This window comes from Ambystoma mexicanum, chromosome 3p, assembly GCF_040938575.1.
Source record: "Ambystoma mexicanum isolate Mex_15411 chromosome 3p, UKY_AmexF1_1, whole genome shotgun sequence".
Taxonomy (NCBI): domain Eukaryota; kingdom Metazoa; phylum Chordata; class Amphibia; order Caudata; family Ambystomatidae; genus Ambystoma; species Ambystoma mexicanum.
Window position 1 is genome coordinate 1,011,380,972 of NC_090925.1, and position 21,843 is coordinate 1,011,402,814.

At 47.1% G+C, this 21,843-nt stretch overlaps 1 protein-coding gene across 3 annotated transcripts in view; it reads left to right on the forward strand.

The window, feature by feature from the left end:
- IFT52 (intraflagellar transport 52) overlaps positions 1-21,843 on the forward strand; it is a 770,870-nt gene that overhangs the window by 588,177 nt on the left and 160,850 nt on the right. For 2 of the 3 annotated variants that reach the window (XM_069652339.1, XM_069652340.1), the window contains exon 10: positions 14,859-15,023. The exons of the other annotated variant lie outside the window; for it this stretch is intronic. In XM_069652339.1, coding sequence (XP_069508440.1) covers positions 14,859-15,023 — 165 coding nt within the window. The remainder of the gene's footprint in view (positions 1-14,858; positions 15,024-21,843) is intronic. 3 annotated transcript variants of the gene reach the window in all.

The window sequence follows — 21,843 nt, forward strand, 5'->3', positions numbered from 1 at the left end:
TTCTTCTCCCGGCCTGAAAGACCAAAGGCGGTGGTAGTGCAGCGATACGGCAGGAACAGAGAGCAGCCTAAAAATTCCAGCGTTGAGCGGGATTCGGACATCGCACCACTAAGGGATCAACGAGGAGGAGGCGATGTTGTCCTTGCCGACCTTTTCGGCTGCGGCACCACCGCAAGCCCACAATAGTCTGCCACACTTGCTGTGAGCGCCACGTCATTGCCCAGTGTCGGCAGGAAGGGGCGAGCCCCCTGGTCCAGCAAGTGAGTACTGTGAGTGGCATGGCCCTCCCGCTCACATTTGCCCCTTTATTATTTATTATTATTATGATTATTATTATGATTATTATTATTGTATTTGAGCGCTGAACTAGCTTCGAGGAGCAACATTTGAGCGCTTTACAGAGGTATACACCAATACAGATAAATAATAGAGCGCTTTACAGAGGTGTACAACATTACAGATGCGTAACAGAGTGCTTTTCAGTGGTAAGCACAGAACAGATATACAGCGGGGCAGGGGTACAGCTGAACCAGGTGGCAGGGAAGAGAGGGGCGATGCATTCTAGTGAGTCAGGTGACATGACGGACGACATGATGGCCTAGGTGTTGAGATGGGAGAGAGACTCCTTGAAGAGGTGGGTCTTCAGTTATTTTGAGCCCCTGCCTCACTCGCTCTGTTGGCATGCACCATACACCATTTTCCATTGGTATAAGGTAATATTTAGGGCATAATTCCTTTAGGACTGTAGAAAGATAATACCACTTTTTTATAAATTATTACAGTAATAAAGCCAGGGTTTCCAGCATCAATGCAATGCTTCTTTTAGATGGATTTTATTACATGCGCACCCCTATGTCGTGGCAAAATGCTGCTGAGTCACTCCAGAGTAAACCCAGTGCTTTTTTCACAAGAGGAAAAGCTGCTGCTGCTGCTACTGCTCTCATTAGAAGGATTTTAATTCATAAAATATAAACTTCTTTTAAAATGTGTTGCTTCATTTTTTTAAATCATTTTATGAATATTGGAAGTGTACAACCTTTGCCCAGTATTGGAGGAATTTTGTATTCTTGGTGTATTTTTAGGTTGCTCAGGCAGAATGCCTAGTTTTGGCTGTTCTTAAGCAGGGGCTGGTTGTACCTCTATTGAAGAAGCTGGCTCTTGACCCCACGGACCCGACCCCTCTGTCTTATCTTATGAAACTTTTGGAGTCTCTTATCTCTCCACTACTGAGCTCTTGCCTTGGAAATTCTTTTTTCTTCAATCCTTTTCAGTCCGGGTTCGGACCTGGCCGGGGTACTGAAAGTGTCCTGTGGACAGCCCTGGCACGGATGGCGTACCAAGTCTAAGGGGGCGGCTTGATTTTGTTAGATCTGTCAGCTGCCTTTGACACCATTGATCATCACATGTTACTAGCCCGCCTATCCAACGCACAGGCCCTCTCGGCCCTGGTACTTGCCTGGTTTACTGTCTGGTAGATGTCAAATTCGTTCCCTTGCTTCTTTTTCTTGTTCTGAAACTCTCACCTGTGGTTTTCCTTAGGGATACGATTTGTCTCCCTTTCTGTTGAATACCCATATTCAGCCTCTTGTCAACCTTATCCACTCCCCCAGTTTCCGCTGCTACTCAAATGCGGATTACACTGAGATTATTGTTCTGCTTAATCTGAGGGATCCTAGTTATCCATCTGTTTAGGGGTTGTTTGGAGGCCGTTGGCTGCTGGATGGGCCACAACTGGCTGAAGCTGAACGGTGACAATACAGAAATCTTAGTGCTAGGATCTCCTTCCTCTTCTCTCTGGTCATCCTCGTTTTGGTACCCTTCCTGCCCCTGTGTCTGTGGTTAAGGATTGTGTGGTCAAGATTGCCTCTTCGCTTTCAACGGAGGCTCATATCAGCGCTGTCTGCCAGTTGGCATACTTCCATTTTAGAATTCTGAGGAAAAACATGCCTTTCCTCCTGGAGGCATTTTATGCCCTGGTGGTGGTGGCGGTTTTGGTGTTGAGCAGAATTGATTATTGCAACTCACTTTACCTTGCGCAGCCTAAATATTTGCTACATCGTCTACAACTCTTGCAGAATTTGGCTGCCAGATGCATGGAGCTTTTTATGGGCAAGGTGCAGAGTATCTGCAGTTGAAATGTCTACGTAATGTTCGGGGTAGGTGTTTAAGGTCTCAAGAAAAGTGTTTGCTTCAAGTTCCTCATTTTAGATTAATGAGAACTTGTAGCCGTGCTTTCTCCATTGCGGCTGCACAATGAAGATTATCCAGGCTTACAGCTCAGAGGAGTCTTGATTCTATTAAAAACACGAAGGCAAGCATTATGCAACTTTCTTAAATTCCACTCATCAGCAGCTTTTCAAAACTTAAAATGTCATTTTTTCTTCCATGAAACAAAATAAACACTCACAGGACTACAAACCCCCATAAATCCCTTGTTCACTGTAGTCCTGAAAGCACAAAAGTCCACCAATTATGGCTCAGCTTCTCCTATGACCCACATCCTGCCTCGGTCCCTTCCTCATTCTTCTGACTACGAACGAACGCCCCACTCTTGAGAAGACATTCAACGCTGCATACAGTAGCAACTCCAAAGAAAACAGGAACCGAACCACCGCTCTGCCAACACCAGAGCATCCACCGCATACATTCCTGAACGAAAAGCAGATGCCCTTCATCCGGCTCCGCATGAAATCTCATACATTTTTCTGGTCATCCCCTACAAGGCAAGAACAAAGTCACACCTTTAGGGTCGGGATACACCAATAAACTTCCAATGCATGCACATGTGTTATACCAATAAACATTACACCACCCAGCGTATCAAGGGTGGGAATAATGCTCACCTCTGTGTCATTAATAAAATAAAGACCCCCTGAGCTCTGATTGTATGTCAAGACCGGAGGCTAGGATTATGCTTGTTTTTTTAAATGTTTTATTAGCATTTGGTTTTACAATTAAAAACCTAGTTTTTATCACAAGAAAAACCGCAAAAAACTATCTCAAACAAAAGGGAGAACAAAGAGAAGAGAGGGAAACACATCAAAAGACAAAGAAAAAAGAAAAACAAACAAAAATTGGCAAAAGCCAGAAAAGAAAAACAAGAAAAGACAAAAAAAAAAAAAAAATGTTCAATAATTCGTCCCAGCGCAGGATAGACATTGATAAAATGCACATACAGGAAGACCAACACCATGAGATTTCTTTCTTATAACCCTGTTAGTGATTTCCATCAGGCACACACCCAAGTCTTGCCCAGCATGTAGTGCGCAAATTAAACCCTTATTTATTTTTATCTATAAGTTCAATATTCTGAATGATACAGCACTCATATCACACCCTTCTCAAAATACCCCCCAGGTTACACTGAACCAGGAATCAGACTAGTTGTAAAGGTAATTATTTTTTTATTTATTTAGAATCACAATATATTTTTAAAAGGTAACAACAATCACCAATGGGGCATCCCATGGACATGCGACATCCCTCAACCCACCAATAGGCAATTTAAATAGATGTGAGGAGAGAGCAGGTACTCAGGAATAACACAGACCTAACAGAATATCACTCCCACCTTCCCCCTTTAAACACAGGAGAAAAACGGATTTGACTTTTCAAGTGTCAGGATGGCTTTGAAATTGGCTGAGCAAAAACACTAACAGGCCGATTCATGTAATTCCTCACAAAAGTGTTGCACGCGGCTGGCGCACAGCGTGCCCGTGCGAATGTCTGCGCCAGCCGCGTGCGATAAAATCAATTTCCGCGCACAGTGTATTCATGGATTCTCGCTTCCAAAAGCAGACGTGGCGCAGCGACCCTGCAGCAGCGCCTGTTACGCCCCCAAGAACGCCCTCGCGCAAGGAAAAGCCATCAAGATCGCAAAACCATCGCAAAGGGCTGCGCCAACCCTGTACCAGTTTACCGGACTGGCAAACTGCAAACGCAAAATGGGGGAATGAGTATTACGGGTGTCGGGAACACTCGTGCGCGAGAAGTTTCACACGCGAATGGCCTGGGCGCGTGTATTTCAGAGGTGCGCGAGAAGTACCACACGCGATCGGGCCAGGGGGAGCGTGTGCGTGTATCCCGGGGTGCGCGAGAAGTCCCACACGCGATTGGCCTGGGCGCGTGTAGTTCAGAGGTGCGCGAGAAGTTCCACACGCGATCGGGCCTGGGGGAGCGTGTGCGTGTATTTCAGAGGTGCGCGAGAAGTTCCACACGCGATCGGGCCTGGGGGAGCGGGGTACGTGTATTTCAGGGGTGCGCGAGAAGTCTCACACGCGATCGGGCCTGGGGGAGCGTGTGCGTGTATTTCAGGGGTGCGCGAGAAGTCTCACACGCGATCGTGCCTGGGGGAGCGTGTGCGTGTATTTCAGGGGTGCGCGAGAAGTTCCACATGCGATCGGGCCTCGGGGAGCGGGGTACGTGTATTTCAGGGGTGCGCGAGAAGTCTCACACGCGATCGTGCCTGGGCGAGCGTGTGCGTGTATTTCAGGGGTGCGCGAGAAGTCTCACACGCGATCGGGCCTGGGGGAGCGCTTGCGTGTATTTCAGGGGTGCGTGAGAAGTCTCACACGCGATCGGGCCTGGGGGAGCGGGGTACGTGTATTTCAGGGGCTCGCGGGTGGTTTTACACGCGATCGGGCCTCGGGGAGCGGGGTGCGGGTATTCCAGGGCTGCGCGGGAAGTTTTACACGCTCGCCTACAACACGTATTCATGGAATCGAACGTGGCCAATCCGGAAACACGTACGCCAGCAGGAAGTAGGCGTACGTCCACCCACACAGCATAAAAGTGCACACAAACAAGCTCAGACGCCAGGATGAACATACCGTTCCTAGCAGCAGTGGCCGTGGGATACCGCAGGAGGAGGAGGAGGAGAGTCCGGGCCAGAATTTTTACACCCAGAACCAGCCTTTTTGGGATGCCTGATGACCATGTGTATGGGAGGTACAGGTTTCCACCTCACATAATACTCGACCTGGTCAGTGAGTGGGAGGATGACCTCACATCAACCACCCTGTGCTCCCAAGCACTCAGCCCCCTGGAGAAGGTCCTCAATGTACTGCACTTCCTGGCCACTGGATCATTTCAGCGGACAAGTGCCATAGTGGGGGGGATGTCACAGGCCACGCAGTCACGCTGCCTACACCAGGTCTTGGCCATCATCACTGCACGCCCATCAGTCCGCAGGCACATATACCTGCCCAGAACACCTGCAGAAAGGCAGGCTGTTGCCCAGGATTTCTACAGGGTGGCACAATTCCCCAAAGTGCTAGGTGCCATTGATTGCACCCATGTGGCTCTACGTCCCCCCAGGGCAACTGAGAACATCTATAGAAACTGCAAGCACTGGCATTCCATCAACGCCCAGGTAGTATGCGATGCCAAGGGAATCATCACCTCAGTATACGCCAACTATCCAGGCTCCACCCACGACAGTTTCATCTACAGAATGTCTACCCTAAACCGGGACATAGAAGCTGGGTGGCATGGCGATACATGGCTGCTCGGTGAGTATAAATGCCACTGCGCATGCATGCATGTCAGATACTAAGTAAAGTCACAACCCCACTAATGATACCCATCACCACCTCCCCAGGGGACAGAGCCTACCCTCTCAGCACCCACATGATGACGCCAATTCTGAACCCCACCACGCCACCCCAGGTAAGATACAACACAGCCCACATTGCAACCCGGGGCATCGTGGAGCGCACATTCGGAGTGCTCAAGTCACGCTTCCGCTCCATTGACCGTTCTGGCGGACAACGTTGCAACACGCCGGGGCCTGGCCGTGGACATGGTGGTGCCCCCACATCAACAACCACATGCAAGCCCACTGCGCATGGGAGGGGAAAGGGCATGGGGTGAGGCAGCCCGTACGCAGCTCGTGGCTAATTACTTCACATAAAATCACACCCCTTTGGAGTGCACACAGCCCTGGCACATACCAGCTGACAATCAATGATGATTGTAACTGACAATTATGATGTGTCAATGGACAGTCAACTGTCACAACCATACCAGCCTGAGATTGTACATCTGGAAGTGTTCCATTGTGTGCTTCCCTACCTACACAAACACCACCAATGCTGTGTTCAAAAGACACACTTCTATGCTGCTAAAATCATTAACCCCTTGCAAGACACAACATGACAACAGTGCCATGTCACCCAACCCTTCCCCAGCACCGCCATCCAACACACCATGGCATGACATGCCATGTGAGAGCAAACAAAGTCATCCCCCAAACATGACACGTGTCACAAAGTACAGTGTCCCTAATGGAAACTGGCCACACACAATATGCCCACATAAATGTAGAAACAACAACACACATGACCAAATACTTACCACAAAACAATCGACATAGCATAAACATGACAGTACTAAGGCAAAGGATACGTAGTCTTACAACATGAGAATGCCAGCACATCCACCACCTCCAACTGTACAGTGTTGTTGCCACGCACATCTGGAAGTCCACTGCTCACAACATGAGCTCCATCTCCAAAGTGGACGGCCTTGTGAAGACATGAGGAATGAACCTGCAAATTAGGGGGATGCACAAGCACACATCAATACACCATGCAGTGCACAATACAACAACAACAATATGCACTAGGAATGTATACACAGCATTGACTACAGACTGCCCACACATGTCGTGGGAGTCCAACGTCACTGTGTAAATCACTGTCACTTGGGCACACCCTTTGCAAGCCCATGGAAACGGGAAGCAGGAGGGGTGTGTGTCTCACGAACCCAAGCATCTAACCCAAACTCAGGACAAGCCGGCATGTGCCCAGCCGGAATACAGTGGATGCCCACGGGAGCCACACAAGGCAACACACTGCAACAGAAAATCAAAAATCAAAAATTGCCATGTGTGGGCCAGGGGGTGTGGGGGAGGTCCGAGGACAGGGTGCCCACCAACAGCCACCTGCGTGAATGTTGCGGAAAAAAAAACACCTCCATGGGCTCATGACCTGCACGGCTACTAAATAGTGGGAGATTCACTGCTGGATTCGCTCTCCTCAACCTCTGCTGCTGCTGCCACAGGAGGTGGTGGTGCTATGGGAGGCAGCCCACGCAAAGCCCAAGTTTGGTCCTCCATGGCAGCAAGTATGCGGGTGTGGAAGGCCTCGTTCTGGAGGGATATGGTGCGGAGATCCCCATGCAATACCCGACGTGTTGCCCGGACCTCCGCCCGAGTTGCTTGCATCTCTGCTGAGAGCGTACGGGTGACGCGCTCCAGCAGCTGTTCCGTCCTGGTGACAGTGTAAGCCTCAAGGTCCACAAGAGTCTGCCTGAGGTGCCGGACCTCTCCCCTCAGGGCTTCCCTCTGTCCCTGGGCATCTATAGAAATTGATTCCCTCAGATTGTCCAGGGCCGCCTGTCTGTCCCTGTTGGACGCCAACATGTCCTGCCTGACTGATTGGCAAATGGAGTCTGTTGCCTGCTGTAGTAGCTCCATCTGCCTTTCTGGGGGGACAATGGAAGTGGCCACCCTCTCCATGGCTTGAGCAATCATTTCTGATGATCCTGCCTGTTGGTTGGCCATACCGTAAATGGATTGCTCTCATGCGGTATTGCCCGGTGGCGGACGGCCACCGCGTTGGCGGGCACCACACCTGTCTGGGGCAAGGCGAACTGCGCCTTTCTGTGTCGGCACTGCCTGAGGCTTCAGGACTGCATTTCCCCTCTGAACTGCTGGCCCAGGAACAGGATCAGATGTTGCGGATTGTGGCCCTGCATCCATAACCACCACAGGCGCACCTACCAACACTGGCATCCCCATAGTGGGCTCTACCCCTGGTGCAGGTTGGTCGGACAGAACAGTATCCCTTCCATGAACATATACCTGCGAATCCACATAGGCCTCATCCGAATCAACACCTGAAAAGAGTTCTGGGGAGGTGCAGCCAGGGACACCCCTGGACAGTATGGCCTGCAGCAAGAGAGGGTTCTCCCCCACCACCAAACCACGTCCCCCACTGGTGCCTGGTCGTGCTTCAGATCCCTCCTGGGCCTGCACCATCTCCTCTCCCTCAACAGCATCAGGTGCGTCATCCTCTGCAAAAACATGAAAGACAAAAAATGGAAACAGGCATTAGCACCATGGCACGCTATTAGGCCAGACAAGCTACAGTACCAGTACTTGATTTACACATGTCCCACATGACTGTAACCCTCCCATGCATGCACTGTCCATGAGTTGAAGGGGAGGAAAATGTCAGACACTGATGACACCAAGATGGGAGAGCAACACATCAGCTGCATGCTGGCTAGCAGTGCCATCACACATTGGCCTGTGAGTGGCATGTCCAATACACATACATGACACATGCCATCACACAGATGGCATGTACCATAGGCATGTCATATATGTGACAATAGGGCAGAGTGATGCGCAGTAGAACCAGGTGAATTTCTACAATCAGCCTGAATGAACACAGCTAAATACGGAACAATGTTGTAGCAAGATGCCACTTCAAGGGCAACTGGCGCGATGTAGTGCAAAACGCCTACTGTGGCCAGAAGGGATACTGTAATACCCAAATCCTGAATGCATTGGATGAAGCACATCGGTGGCCCAAAACACTCAGGCACACACACCCTGACCTGGCACTCAACCAGAACCCCTCCCACAAACAACATACACATGGATCACACACACATGCATGTGCACTCACCGGACAATGCCTCGTAATCTGGCAGTTCTCCCCCCCCTTGGATCTGCTCCTCTGTGACGTAGGTCCCAGCAACATGCTCATGTAGAGTGAGTTCTATGTCCTTTTGTGGAGACCCACCTCCAGTCACCAGAGTTGCGGCATGACTTGAGGCCAGCTTTTTCTTTGCCCTACGCTTAAGGTCGTTCCAGCGCTTGTAGCACTCAACAGCTGTGCGCCTCATAAACCCAAGGGCACTTATGCTGTCCGCGATGGACTGCCAGTGTGCCTGACGTCGAGCAGGTGTAATCCTACACCCTGAAGTGACCAACATTTCGGCGTCAGGTTCGGACACATACTGCACAAGTGCATCCAGTTCGGCATCATTGAAGCTAGGCTTCCTTGGCGTGCCGGACCGTGTAGCCGTGTCGGGGTCATCAGCCTGTACTGGACGAGCACTCTTCCTCTTTCTTTTTGTGGGTGGTGGGGATCCGGAGTGCCCTACGCCGCTCTGGACACTAGAGGCAGGAGCACCGGTGGACTGTGTAGTAGTAGTGTGCAATGACACACTGACCACATGACTTTCTGCAGGCATTAGCTGAAGTGTGATGATGGCAGGGGGAACCTCAGTCTGATGTACCGGGACCAACACTGTCCTTGCTGGGAGAGTCAGAGCTGGGGTGGACGGAGCTGCAGCTGCCCCTGCAGCCTCCCCACCCCGCCTACTCAGGGCAGCAGATGACATGGCTGCCCCTGTTCCACGTGGCCTGGTGACACTGGCTTGCGCCGCCACCCGTGGCCTAGACTTGGCGACCTGGAAGTCAGCCTGGGAGTCACCCTGTGCTAGGTCAGGTGCCACAACGGGCCGGTCCAACAAGGGCTGAGCAGGGATGGTGTTAGCCACGTTTCCCTCAACCATGGGGGGGGATGTGTGGCCCTGACTGGTCCTCCACACGTGGGGGGCTAGGGGGAGTCTGCAAATCCTGGCCACGTCCCCTACCGCGCCCACCACGCCCACCTCTTGAGGCTCGGCCACCTTTGCCACCCTTACCACTTGCTCGCCTCCCAGCCATGGCACTGATGGAGTTGTGCATATGGGAGTTGCAGTGGACAATTGTCCTGGGCAATTGGGGGTCGAAGGGGTAGGGTACTAGATGGAATTCTTACCCAAGTGCTCTAGCAAGGCTGTATGGAACCCCTGGGGAAAGATGACGGGTCACGCAACGCACAGGCACCCCTAAAACAGAAAATGACGTGCACGCGACCCCTCGTAGACCACGTGCGTGGGAAAAGGAACCTGCACTACTCTGTGGCACCCAGAAACACAAAAATGAACGTATGTGTGTCACACGCAGCCTACAATGACCTCTGAAGGGGTACGCTACACACGGGGCTAGCACAGTTGGTAAATACGTGCGCGCCTCACCGTCTGCCTGGGAAAAGAGCGTGAAAAATACACGCGTGTGCTCGTTGGCAACACCCCCGCCAAAAGAAGAATTGTACACTGTCTGAGGAGACAGGACAAAAGGAGAAGTCAACGCTGTTTGAGGAAACAGGTCGAAGAGAAAATCAGAAAAATACTGACATAGGTAACAGGGAGTACGAACTAGAAACGCTGTGAAGTAAATCGCGTGTGAACCGACAAGAAGTACAGATTTCACCCACTCGCTCTCCACGGGAAGCACGTACAAGGAAATGACGTACTACACGCACCTTTTAAACCGCACCACACGTCCAACGTCACTTCCGCGTATACGCTCTGAGGCACTATCCTCAAATTACGCGGGCTGACACTGCAGTTTTTGGTCTTGTAACATTCCCCCGGGTACAGGGACACGCCCGTGCGTGTCACGTCAGACGCGCCTGCGCTGTCAGGGCCTTTGGTCCAATGGAATCGTGTACACAGGCCAATCGCGTGTGGAACTTCTCGCGCACCCCTGAAATACACGCGCCCCAGGCCCGATCGCGTGTGGAACTTCTCGCGCACCTCTGAAATACACGCACATGCTCCCCCAGGCCCGATCGCGTGTGGAACTTCTCGCGCACCTCTGAAATACACGCGCCCAGGCCAATTGCGTGTGAAACTTCTCGCGCACCTCTGAAATACACGCACACGTTCCCCCAGGCCCGATCGCGTGTGAAACTTCTCGCGCACCTCTGAGATACACGCACACGCTCCCCCAGGCCCGATCGCGTGTGGGCCTTCTCGCGCGTGTAGAACTTTGGCGCACATTTTTTTCCTGCGCAGGCACGCTACCGCCTGCTTTCGTGTGGCGGACATGTATGGGCCTGTGCGCGTCTTTGGCCGTGCGCTGTTTTTCCCTATTCGATTCCATGAATACGTGTTGTAGGCGAGCGTGTGGGCGTTCTGCGCACTTGCCTCCTGTACTTCCCCCGTGACGCCCAAGATTTTCACGAGTTGTTCCCCATTCTCCGTGTGACGCCCCGTGTTACGCCTACTTTTGTTATGTGTGCCGCGCTATGTGCGAATTCGCTGTGGCCTTATCGCACGGCGTTCGATGACCTGTGCGCCAGCGTGCGCCGCGCACTCTTTCAGCGCACCTCCCACATTTTGCGCGTGCACGGACTTCCATGAATTGAAGTGCAATGTTTTCTGTGCGATAATCGCACTTGCACTGCGATTTTCGCTATTTCACTGCGAATCGCACGTTTTCGCACGCGCACATTAATTCCATGAATCGGCCTGTAAATATGTTCAGAAATGCTTAAATTATTATAAAATTCTACGGGAGCTGCTTTGCAAGCAAGCAAGCAAAAGCAATGATTTAATCAAAAGGAAAGTGGGAAATCATTTAAAGGTAATTCACACGTGTAAAACCTTTCGAAATGTAAATCTGCGGCAAACCTTTACTTATGCGATTTGTGATATAACGGGTTTTCGCGCATTTTGAGTTGTAGATGTAGATGAGGATGTTAGGTACAAGTGGGAGTTGAAATTTTGTTTCTATGTTAAAAACTGAGGCAGTTATGGAGGTTTTAGTGAGATATGTTTTTCGAAAATAAAGGCATGAATTTGGCAAGGACTTCAGTTTTGAATCAGAAAATATGGCTTATGCTTTTACTCAAGACTAGAGCGTTCAGGCTAGGCAACCAAGTCGGGACGAAGTAAGCTCTGAGACTGATTGATGACTTCAGGAATAGATCCCCATCACCTTCCCCGGCGGTACAAGTCCAAACACTCAAAGTGGGATTTATGGATCAGAGTTACACAATAAAGATGACAATGAAATGGCGCTTTAGCAACTAGACAGAATAAGATAGCACAAAAGATATTGACACTGTTACTGGTTTGGAAAGTAGGGATAGTTCATAGAACAGAATGGAACAAGATAATGCAAGGTATACAATAGTTCTCTGGCGTCCTATTAATACTCACAATCCACTGGGATTTAAGATTTTTGGACAGTCACGGTTCTGGTCAATGGATTGGTTCTATCAAGGAAAGACGGCACATCAGGTATGGGACTGGATCAGCTAGGCCGGTCACCGGAACTGCACAGGATCTGCCCTTCTTGTTTCTGGGTATTTCAAATCAGCAGGATGGCGAGTTCATCAGGCAAGCATTATGGAAGCAAGCAAGATAGTTTCAGGATGCTAGTTTCAGGAAGCTTTCTCACACCACAGCGCTTCACTGGGTTGTAAGGATTAGTTTGAGGATTGAGGCCTAACTGAAAATGGTTCAGCTACTGCTTGGCCAGGTCCTTGGCACCTGGATCTAGAAGGATGTTGAATGCTGGATGTTGAATGCTGGATCAGAATGCTTCGCTGGAATCAGAAGAGTGAGTGTCAATTTGTTGTCAGATGTCTCTATTTATCCTTTCAAATGACATCACAAAAATGGGTGTATGGGCCGGCTTAACTAAACTCGCCCCTGTGGACCGGGATTGGATCAGAGCCTCATCTCCGCCTTGCATTCGAGTGATTTGGATCCAAGACAGATGTCACATTTATGGTTTGGCTTTTACAATCCTTAGAAACCTCCCCTAGCCACTAGTATCAAAATCGAATTTTGTCCTAAATACATATTTATACATGTGTAACCTCTATGAAAATTACATACAAGGATTGCATATATTATGGAGTATCTGTTCCTCAAAGTCCCGCAGCTGTGGGATCCTGTTTTGCCTTTCTGCAGCATTTTGTCCATTTCACCATGAAAACATTTTCCAAATGTTCTCCAAATTTCCACAATTGTGTGTTTACCATAGGAATGTGTGTGCACAGTTTAACAATTCTAGCATAAATACAGTTCCCATAAAACCACATATTGCCATTCCTGTTCTGAATATGCTACACAGCTCCATCACATTTTGAAATGTAGTGCCAAAAATTAGACTAACAAATCTGCCCTTTTTATATTTTTCACCATTTCTGATAACAGGATATGAGTCTCTAAAAATTGTTCATTATATGTTCTTAGCAGCAAATGGTCCGCCTTTTGTCTCTCCCTGGAGCTCAAGGAGTAGCCCCCACCTTTGGGAACCTTCTGCAAGCCAAGTTTACGACCTCTTTTCCAGTCCATTTCCTGGCCTGGAGGATCTGCCATTTTTCACTCTCTGGCTGCAGCCAAAAGTCTGTCCTACCCCACAATTATCATATGCCAGTGAGTATCTGCTGAGAGCAATGCCCTCCCCTTGGGTGGAAAAACCTGTTTTTCAACTTCTGGCAGGCCCAGCCGCCCTAATTTATTCTTAATTTCTTGACTCAAACTCCAGCAGAAAACAACTTGTTGCATCAGATGACATAGATACATTACTTTCTTAAATTTAAACCTGTGGGATCAAAAACAACTGAGATCTGTGTTTCTTTCAGCAACAATCCTTTTATATTTGCTAATCTGGCAGGCTTTTAGTTTAGATAACTTTAAAGCATAACCAGGAGAGCCCATTTGTGCTGCACTCAGATTTCTGATAGGAACTGTCATTCGAAGGTAGCCCAGGGTACTGCACACACATTTTTGACAGCAGCGTCATTCACAGGCGATCAATCCAGTTTTGCTGAAAAATGTTTTGCTATTAACCTTTCAGGACTTTGTACATTCACAGTGCTTCTTTAGGTTAAATGAATTTTAGCGGCAAGCAAGATTTTGAGTGTTGTGTACCAACATTTTTGGGTTTTAGCAGCAAAGTAAATGTCATTTACAGGCAAATTTTGGAGTTTCACTTGCAAAGCGCTGCTTTTCGCTTTGCACTGTGTTTCTTGTCATGTAGCCCACTGGCACTTTTTCTGCAGCAGGTGCTCTGTTCCATCACATATGCACCATGGGTGGCAGGTTGTGCAGCCATCTTTTTGTGTGTTGAAAAATGCAGTTTTTGGCGCGCACAAGAGTTTTGCCGCCATTTTTGCTGTTTCTTGCACCATAGATAGCAGGGCAAGGCCGCATAGTATAGCAGAGTGGGTCAATACATCCCACAACCCTTCCCAAATGATTTTCTTGTTCTATAGTGGGAAGTGCCTACCGTAATGTGCTAGTAGCCTTTTCCTGTAATCTTAAAAATACTTCTTTCAAGTATGCCAAAAGGTCTAGTGTTAAGGAGAGTCTTTCTCCTTGTGGAAGCAGTGTCCACCAGTCCTCTATCGATCTTGTACTATTTTGCGCAAAAAATGTACCCATCCATCTGGTTCTCTCTTGTATTAGATTGGGACATTGCAAGGTCAGGTTTTATAAAGTCTCTCTTTGCTCTTCACATAGCCTACAAGTATAGTCTCTCAAAATTTTAGCTTTTCCTTCTTCCAATAGTTCTTTTGTGGGCAGTAGGTTCATGCAGAATCTCATAATATCCATTCTGCTTTTAGAGCAAGGGAATCTTTTCAAATATTGCTGCAGGTTTCCTCTTGCTTTGTGTGCCAGGTCTTTTTGCCCATACAACTTTAGAGATCTTACCTTCTCTCTAGTGGGGGATCCAATCTTGGTCCAAAAACACTCTTTTGGTCTTAACCTTGAAAATCAAGAAAGTATCCTCCGTCACACCTAATTCGTCTAAAACCTTCAGACATGACATTCTCCAGCTTTTTAACACTTTGTTCGAATCTTCTTGCAGTGCCTTCTTCAGTACTTTAAAGCCGCCTTCAAGATTGCCTGTCAGGCATTTATGAAAAAAAGGCTAGCATTTTCTACTGCACAGATGCCAGAAGTGACTTTAGCCCCATCTCTTCTCGTTTCAGCTCGACGGGGATGGTTGCTGGAAGTCTCATCACCTGTCTCTAATACGCACCTTCCAGTGTTGGCCAAAGGTCCTTGAAATGAGAGTTGTAGCTTCTGCCCCATATGTGATTATTGGGACAACTTTCAGAAATGCTGTTGTTAATGCATACACCCAAGTATATCAGGTTAGTCACTTGTGGAATTTTCTCTCCTTTCAATTGCCAAGCTTGTTTTCAGAGGCTTTTAAATGCAATTTTCCCACCAAATGACAAGATTTTTGATTTTAACGCATTATCAATTAATCCGTTTTCATCCAGATATTTTGATGTTGCATCAAGTTGTCTTTGCAGACAGATTGTCTGGTCTAGCAGTATTAGATCGTCTGCATATAGCAGATGACCTACTGCTACTCCCATCAGCCTCTGTGGGAAGATTCTGATATTATCAAAGGCACTTGGAATGTCCGAAATGTACTGATTAAATAGTGTAGGAGCCCAGTCCACACCCTTGTTTAAGGCCTCTTGTTCTTATTGTATGTGTAAGAAGGCCTTTTTTATTTAATTTCACTTTTATGCTGGTATTTGAGTGTAGAATTGTTAGTACACCTCTCAATTCTTCGGGACAATTCCAGATCTTCAATTTCTCCCATAATGTCGGTCTCTCAATCAAGTCAAACGCTTTGGCCAAGTCAATTGAAGCCAGGTATACCCGTCTCCCTGAGTTGGCTTTTGTGACTGCTTTAATATGGTTAATTATGAAGAGGTTCAATGCTGTTCGTATGCCTTTCTCAAAGCTGGCCTGCCATTCGTCATAGTGGCCTGAATTCTTTCTCCAGATGTTAATGACTGAGAATTAAGGCTCTGAAGATCTTGCCCATTGCATCCAGAAGGGCAACAGGGCTATAGTTAGCCGGTTCCGAGCTGTCGCCCTTCTTAAAAATGTGCACAATGATTGATGAAGTCCATGTTGCTGGAATCCTCTTTGTGTTTTTTTATTTCATTAAACAGGTCACACATAACGTTGGCCTACCCCTCGGGATCCTCTTTTAACCTGTAGTTTGACAGGCCATTGGGCCCTCGCGCCCTTGAATTACTAGCCATCATTATCAATGATTTGATGTCTTCTCCTTCTGTTGGAAAGGACCAAGCTATGTTGGAATACTGCAAAGCCTGTTCCATCTCCTGATCTGATTTAAACTGTATTTCAAAATGCTTCTTCCATCGCTCGCTGGTACACCATTCCCTACCATGGAATTTTGTGGCTTATTTAGAGCATTTATAATTCTCCAAATTCCCATGGTGTTTTTAGTAGAAACAATGTGCAGCATCTCCTCAGCATCTCGTTGGTGGAGAAGCTATTTGTGTCTTTTCATCCAGTTTCTATACTGTTGCTTTCGTTTTTTAATAATCAGGTGTCCATTTGCGGGTTTTTTTTTTTTTTGCTTGAAGTACTTCGGATCTCAATATCTTCTTTTTCCTTATTATTGCAATATATTATTTGTGATTTTTCTTGAATCTTCCCTTTGAGGTTCCAGTCTTTGTGGCCAGAAAGGTCTCAAAATGATGGTCTGTCTGAGCCTTCTCTTTGGCTCCATGATCAATTCGAATTCTATTGCTTCCTTGCTCCGCATATAGGTCAATGGAGCTCTCAATCGAGTTATTAGGCCAATTGCGAATGCTCATAGTCAATATGTCGTGATCGCTTTCTTCAGATTCCTTGATCTTCAGGCCAGTTAGGAACCCAAACAGATTTTCTGAGGCAAATAGGTAATCCATGGTTTGTTGCTCCTTTCCTCTTCTCCATGTGAGCTCGGGTGGAACATCACACGGTGTATGTCCATTGCCCATATTGATGTTTCTCTTTCATCTCCTCTCTCCAGAAGAGACCTCTCAAAACTTGTGGGTTTGCAGTTATACACCAGTTCTTTATGATGCTGGCTTTTTCATTAAAGCAGTGAATATTTAGATTGCTACAGATGAGATACTCCACATCTGATCTTAACTTGGTTGCTTTATCCATCGTTTTTAGTATGAGTTTTACAAAATCTTCATCTTTTTTTTATGCAGGATTCCAGTATAAATTAATCAGTAAGTGGTTCCTCATCTGAATCAGTGTATCTGTTTCATTCAGCAGCGCTTGAATCAAGGGAGATGGATATTCTTTAATCACTTGACTATTGATGTTCTTTTTTTATCGCCATTAGTAAATCCGCTGTCGGACGACCCTTATACCCCTTCACAGCAGGATTAAGTTCTCAAACTGTAGGTCACCAGGGCTGAAGAGATGACAAAAGCCTCTCGTGTTCCATGAGGCTAAGGTTATGAGCTTGCTTTGTTTTAAGCAAGACCCAACTACCTTAGATATGGCTGGCTATGAAGTACTTTTTTTTCGCCAGCTAAGGTTCCAGCCAACCAAGACCAGTTCTCTTCTGAGGCCAGCCTTTTCCCTTATACTTTCCTTTCTGGTGAAGCATTCATTTTTCTGTTATTTTTCACCGTTATTTGCAGGAGGGAGTCATCAATATCCTGGTCTCTGCCACTTATTTCGTTGGTCCCATTATGGTTTTTAGCCTCTGTCACATGATGACCATCTCTCTTTAATGATCTCACTTTGTTATTCTGTCCCTTATTTGATTTCTCTTCTAATAATTCTTCATTGTCATATGTACAAAACCTAAAGCCAATGGCAAGCAATTTTCCCGCTGCTTTCATAATCTGGATCTTTTTTTCCATGGTTGCAACATAAATGATTACTTTCTCCAATCTATTCTCCTCTGGAAATTCAATTAGATGGAGATCAGTGGATTTAATGTTCCTTAATGAGGGAATACAATGCATCCGTTGCAGGCTGTTTGCTCGGTTTAGTACCAATTCATCTTTTATTCTAAGAACTCTCTTTAGCAAGAGACGATGTGTACTAGCATCTTTGTGTCTTGAACCCGAAAACCGTCTGTCTCGAATCAGCCTTTTGTCTTGGTCGGCAGGTATATCTTCTTTTCTACTTCTCTGGAGATGTTTATCTCTTCTCTTTTTTCATCCATCGTTATAAATGCCCTTTTTTTATGCAGTTTTTTAAAATTGAATGGTACAAATTTACAGCACGGTTCTTCATCATCCATATCGGAATCCATATATTCTTGTTTCCTTTTTTCCTCCTGCATGTGCCGATGGGAGTTTTGCTTACTCGTTTTTTGTACCATTATTGGTTTAAGAGACCCTCATTTTTCCACAATAGGTACTTCCTCTGATTCTCCCTCACCTTCATTTTCTTGAGTTTTCGATCTCACGATAAATCTTTGCTTTATCGTTCGCTCCGGATTGATCTGATCTACGATCGAGATATGTCTGTGCCTGGGAGATCTTATCGGAAGGGTTTCGGTTTTGGAGTCCTCGTCAGAATTTACTGGGCCCTTACTTTGTGTGGTTCTACCCATATGAGATCCGACTGTTGTCTCAGTGTGATATCAGAACTTACATGACCTGAATCCTTGACAAAGTGGAGGCTTTCCTGATTAGCCTTTAGCCTATTCAGTGATTCCGGTCTAGCCGCTTGAGTTGTTTGGCGTTTCTTTTCTTTCAACAAAGCTGCTTTCAACAGATCTCTTTTAGTATTAGGGGATTTAGATTTTCAATCTACCTGCCCTAATTTTGAAAAGATGCCATACTTTCTCTTGGTTAAAGGGCCTTTGTCTGATTCAATGACATCCTCTTGTGCAATCACCCTTCCTCTTGAAGCTGATTTTCGCCATTTGTTTTTTCATTGAGTTCAACTCTTGGCTTTTCTTTTCATTAATGTGTACAGGTCTCTGTGTCACAGGTTCAGACACTGCTGTAGCGTCGACAGACCTTTCTAGTAAAGCCTCATCCAGATTTATATTAGTTTGATTCGTTTTTTCCACTTCTATGCTTCGTTTGTTTCCATCATTTATAATGGCGTCAATTATCTTATGTAAGATATTAGTTTGAATGGCTGTCACAAAACCTTCAATATATATCAATTTGGAATGGAGCATGGCTATTAAGGTCGGTTGGTCCCTAATGTGATTATTGAGTGATCCATGTAACTTCATATACAGTGTTAGAGTTATAGTTAAGGCTGCTATCAGCTCAGAGTCAATTGATGTTTTTTTGGGGGGAACTTTGTCAGCGTCCATTAAACCCTCATCTGTAGGTGACAAGGCTACAACTTGCTTCCCATTCTTAATTCCAGCTAGTTTCCTTTGCCGGTCTGTCAGCTGTTTATTATTGCCTGCAACCCCGTCTTCGCAGACTTCAGGTCTTGTCCTGTTCATCACACCCCTCTCTCTGCTATCCGTCATTCTCTCGAGGGGTGCCCTAGGAATTGCCTGTTCATTTTAGTGTTTTAGTCTGTAAGTCCCTAGGGGCCACCAGATGTTCTTGTTCCTTCGGTATCTTGGAATTGTGCGATGATTCTATATTTAATGGAAAAACAGAAGTCAACAGAATTCATCTCCCAAGCTTGTTACGTGTTGGTACTCTTTGCCTGTTCGGCCGTCCGGAAGAAAAACCTCTGCCTAGAAACAAGCACTTCCGAGGTTAGCATGACCGGTTTCCAAGTCGCTCTTCCTTTAGATGAGGATATATTCTTCATCGGTATTTCGAAGAATCATTTCTTTTTGCAAATGTGTACACTATCGGGGAAGGTTCCAGAGAAAACGATGAGCATAGCTCATCTGAAGGGCTCCATAGGTTAACAATCTCTTTTTCTCCCTCAATCAGGGGTGTAAGTGAAGGATCAGGTGTTCCATTAGAAGGTTTGTTCGTTTGGGGAGAGTTATGACCCCTTAAATTTGATTCTTTCCTGGGGTTGGCCCGAGGCCTCATATGGGGAGAGGCAGAGGTTGAATCCACTTTCATTTGTAGAGTGTTCTCTGATGATGTTGTCGTGGAACCAATCTCTACCCTTATATCAATTGGGCATAGATTTGGACCGGCCATTGGGCCCAGAACCCCTCCTGTCTCTCCTAACCCTCCTAAATACCAGGATGTGTTTCCTTTGAAATATCTTTGGGAGCTTGTCCTTCACTTCCCAGAAGACACTCAGCAGGATCCTCAACCGGCTGCCCTTAGCCATTCCCGTGAGATCTCAACACTGGAGAGTCGCAACCGTATGTTTATGCGCCGCGAGTTGATAGTTGTTTAACAGCATCTACAGAGCTTTGAAGTGATGTTGATTCAGATTTTTACTTTCCCAAGCTTTTTATAATTCCTATGTAAATTACTGTTGAAGTATAACGCCTCCTTTTCCCAAAAAATGTTTGTTAGTTAGTGACACGAGTACTTCGACTCGTTTTTATTACCTACACAGTCCAGGATCAAAGGGATCTTACCCTGCAGTCTCCTGAACAGTCTATCTGATACAGAGGCGACTGGTAAGCGGCTATCACTTAAAGCACAGCCACTTACCCTCTCTGTGATGTTCCTTCAGTTCCGTTGATGTTTTGGTTCATGAAATGTAATCCTTCGCCCCCTGTCGCAAGGCAAGGCACAGGAGGTAGGACGCAAGACCTTGTTGCGAATCTACGGCCGAACACTCAGCCCAACACTCGATTCTAGGCGAGTGTTAAGTAGCAGCAGCGCCTCCTCCTTAAAGACATACAAGGCGTTCAGGCAGCAGCTCACCAGCACGGTCAAAGTTTTTCCACAAATGAATAGTGAGCCCAACACTCCCATGCCTGTTCTAAGCTATTTATGACTGTCGCAGCAATCTCTGACACTGGCTTAAAAGAAAGTCTTAAATTTTGTATCCAACGACCAGTCATCTCTTTTCATAATATCCTGCAAAGACACTCCTAGCTGAATGTGCACCGAACACGCTCAAATCAATACCTGCAGGCTGCATGACCCACCTAACTATAGTGGCTGAAGCAAGTGCATGATAGGGCTTCCTACGCGCTATTAGCAACTGGGTCACCCCTGCCGGCCTAACGCTCACTGTCGCATACTCATAATCTTTGATACACTGCACTACGCAGAGCTTAGGTTTATCTGGAAAATAAGGTTATATCACATCACTTTGGACGCATTCTTTGTGCACTTGGCTGTGCTGAAAGCTGCACCCTCTGGATAGGAAATCTTTCTGTTTAACTCCAACGCCTTCACGTCAGACACCCTCCTACAGGCCACTAGACAAAGCAACATTGATCGTTTCCCTGATGACTTAGAGATCGACAACTGAATGTTATCGGGCCAACTCAAACAACCGAAACACCTCCTCCACATTCCAGAGCACTGTGTATTTGGGTGTGGGGGGTTTGCGTAATTTCATACCTCACAACAGATGTACAACCGCTGGGTGTGCCCCTACCTGCACACTGTCCACTTTCTGTTACCCGGCTGATATGGCTGATCTATAAACCCAGAGGGTCATGAATGCACACCTGTCCTGCGACATGTCCGCTAGAAAATTGATAACCTAAACTACGGGAGCCGAAACGGGATGAAAACCCTGTTGGCTGCACCAGCTTTCCCATCTGTCCCGTGTGGTGCTGTAGCTCCGAAGTGTTGAATGGGCCCAATGAAACTCTGATGAATCCAGCAGCGAGCTGAGAAATTCCTGGAAGTTCCCATCTCTGCCTGAAACCCTACACGCTAACAATTGCAGACTCCCCGAGTTGACTAATGGGTGTGTCTGACCTACTGGGTCCTGCAGTAAATGCGGCCTGCACAGAATCAGTCTTGGAAAATCTGAGGAAAGGGACTTCCACAGCGGCACTACCATGACTACTTCTGCTGCTTCCCTCTTAATCTTTACTAAAACTCTCTCGTCAGCATGAGGAATGGTGGAAACACCTAGTGGACTGCTCCTGTCCAATTGTGGAGAAAAGCATCCGTTCCCAGATCCAGTCTCCAACCGGAATACTTGGGAGTCTGTGTGTTTAATGTGGATGTGAAACGATCGATGTTGAAAGGACCCCATATCTTCCACAGTTTCGTAAAGACTGCTGGATGCAACCTCCAGTCGCTGGAATCCACCAGGTAGCGC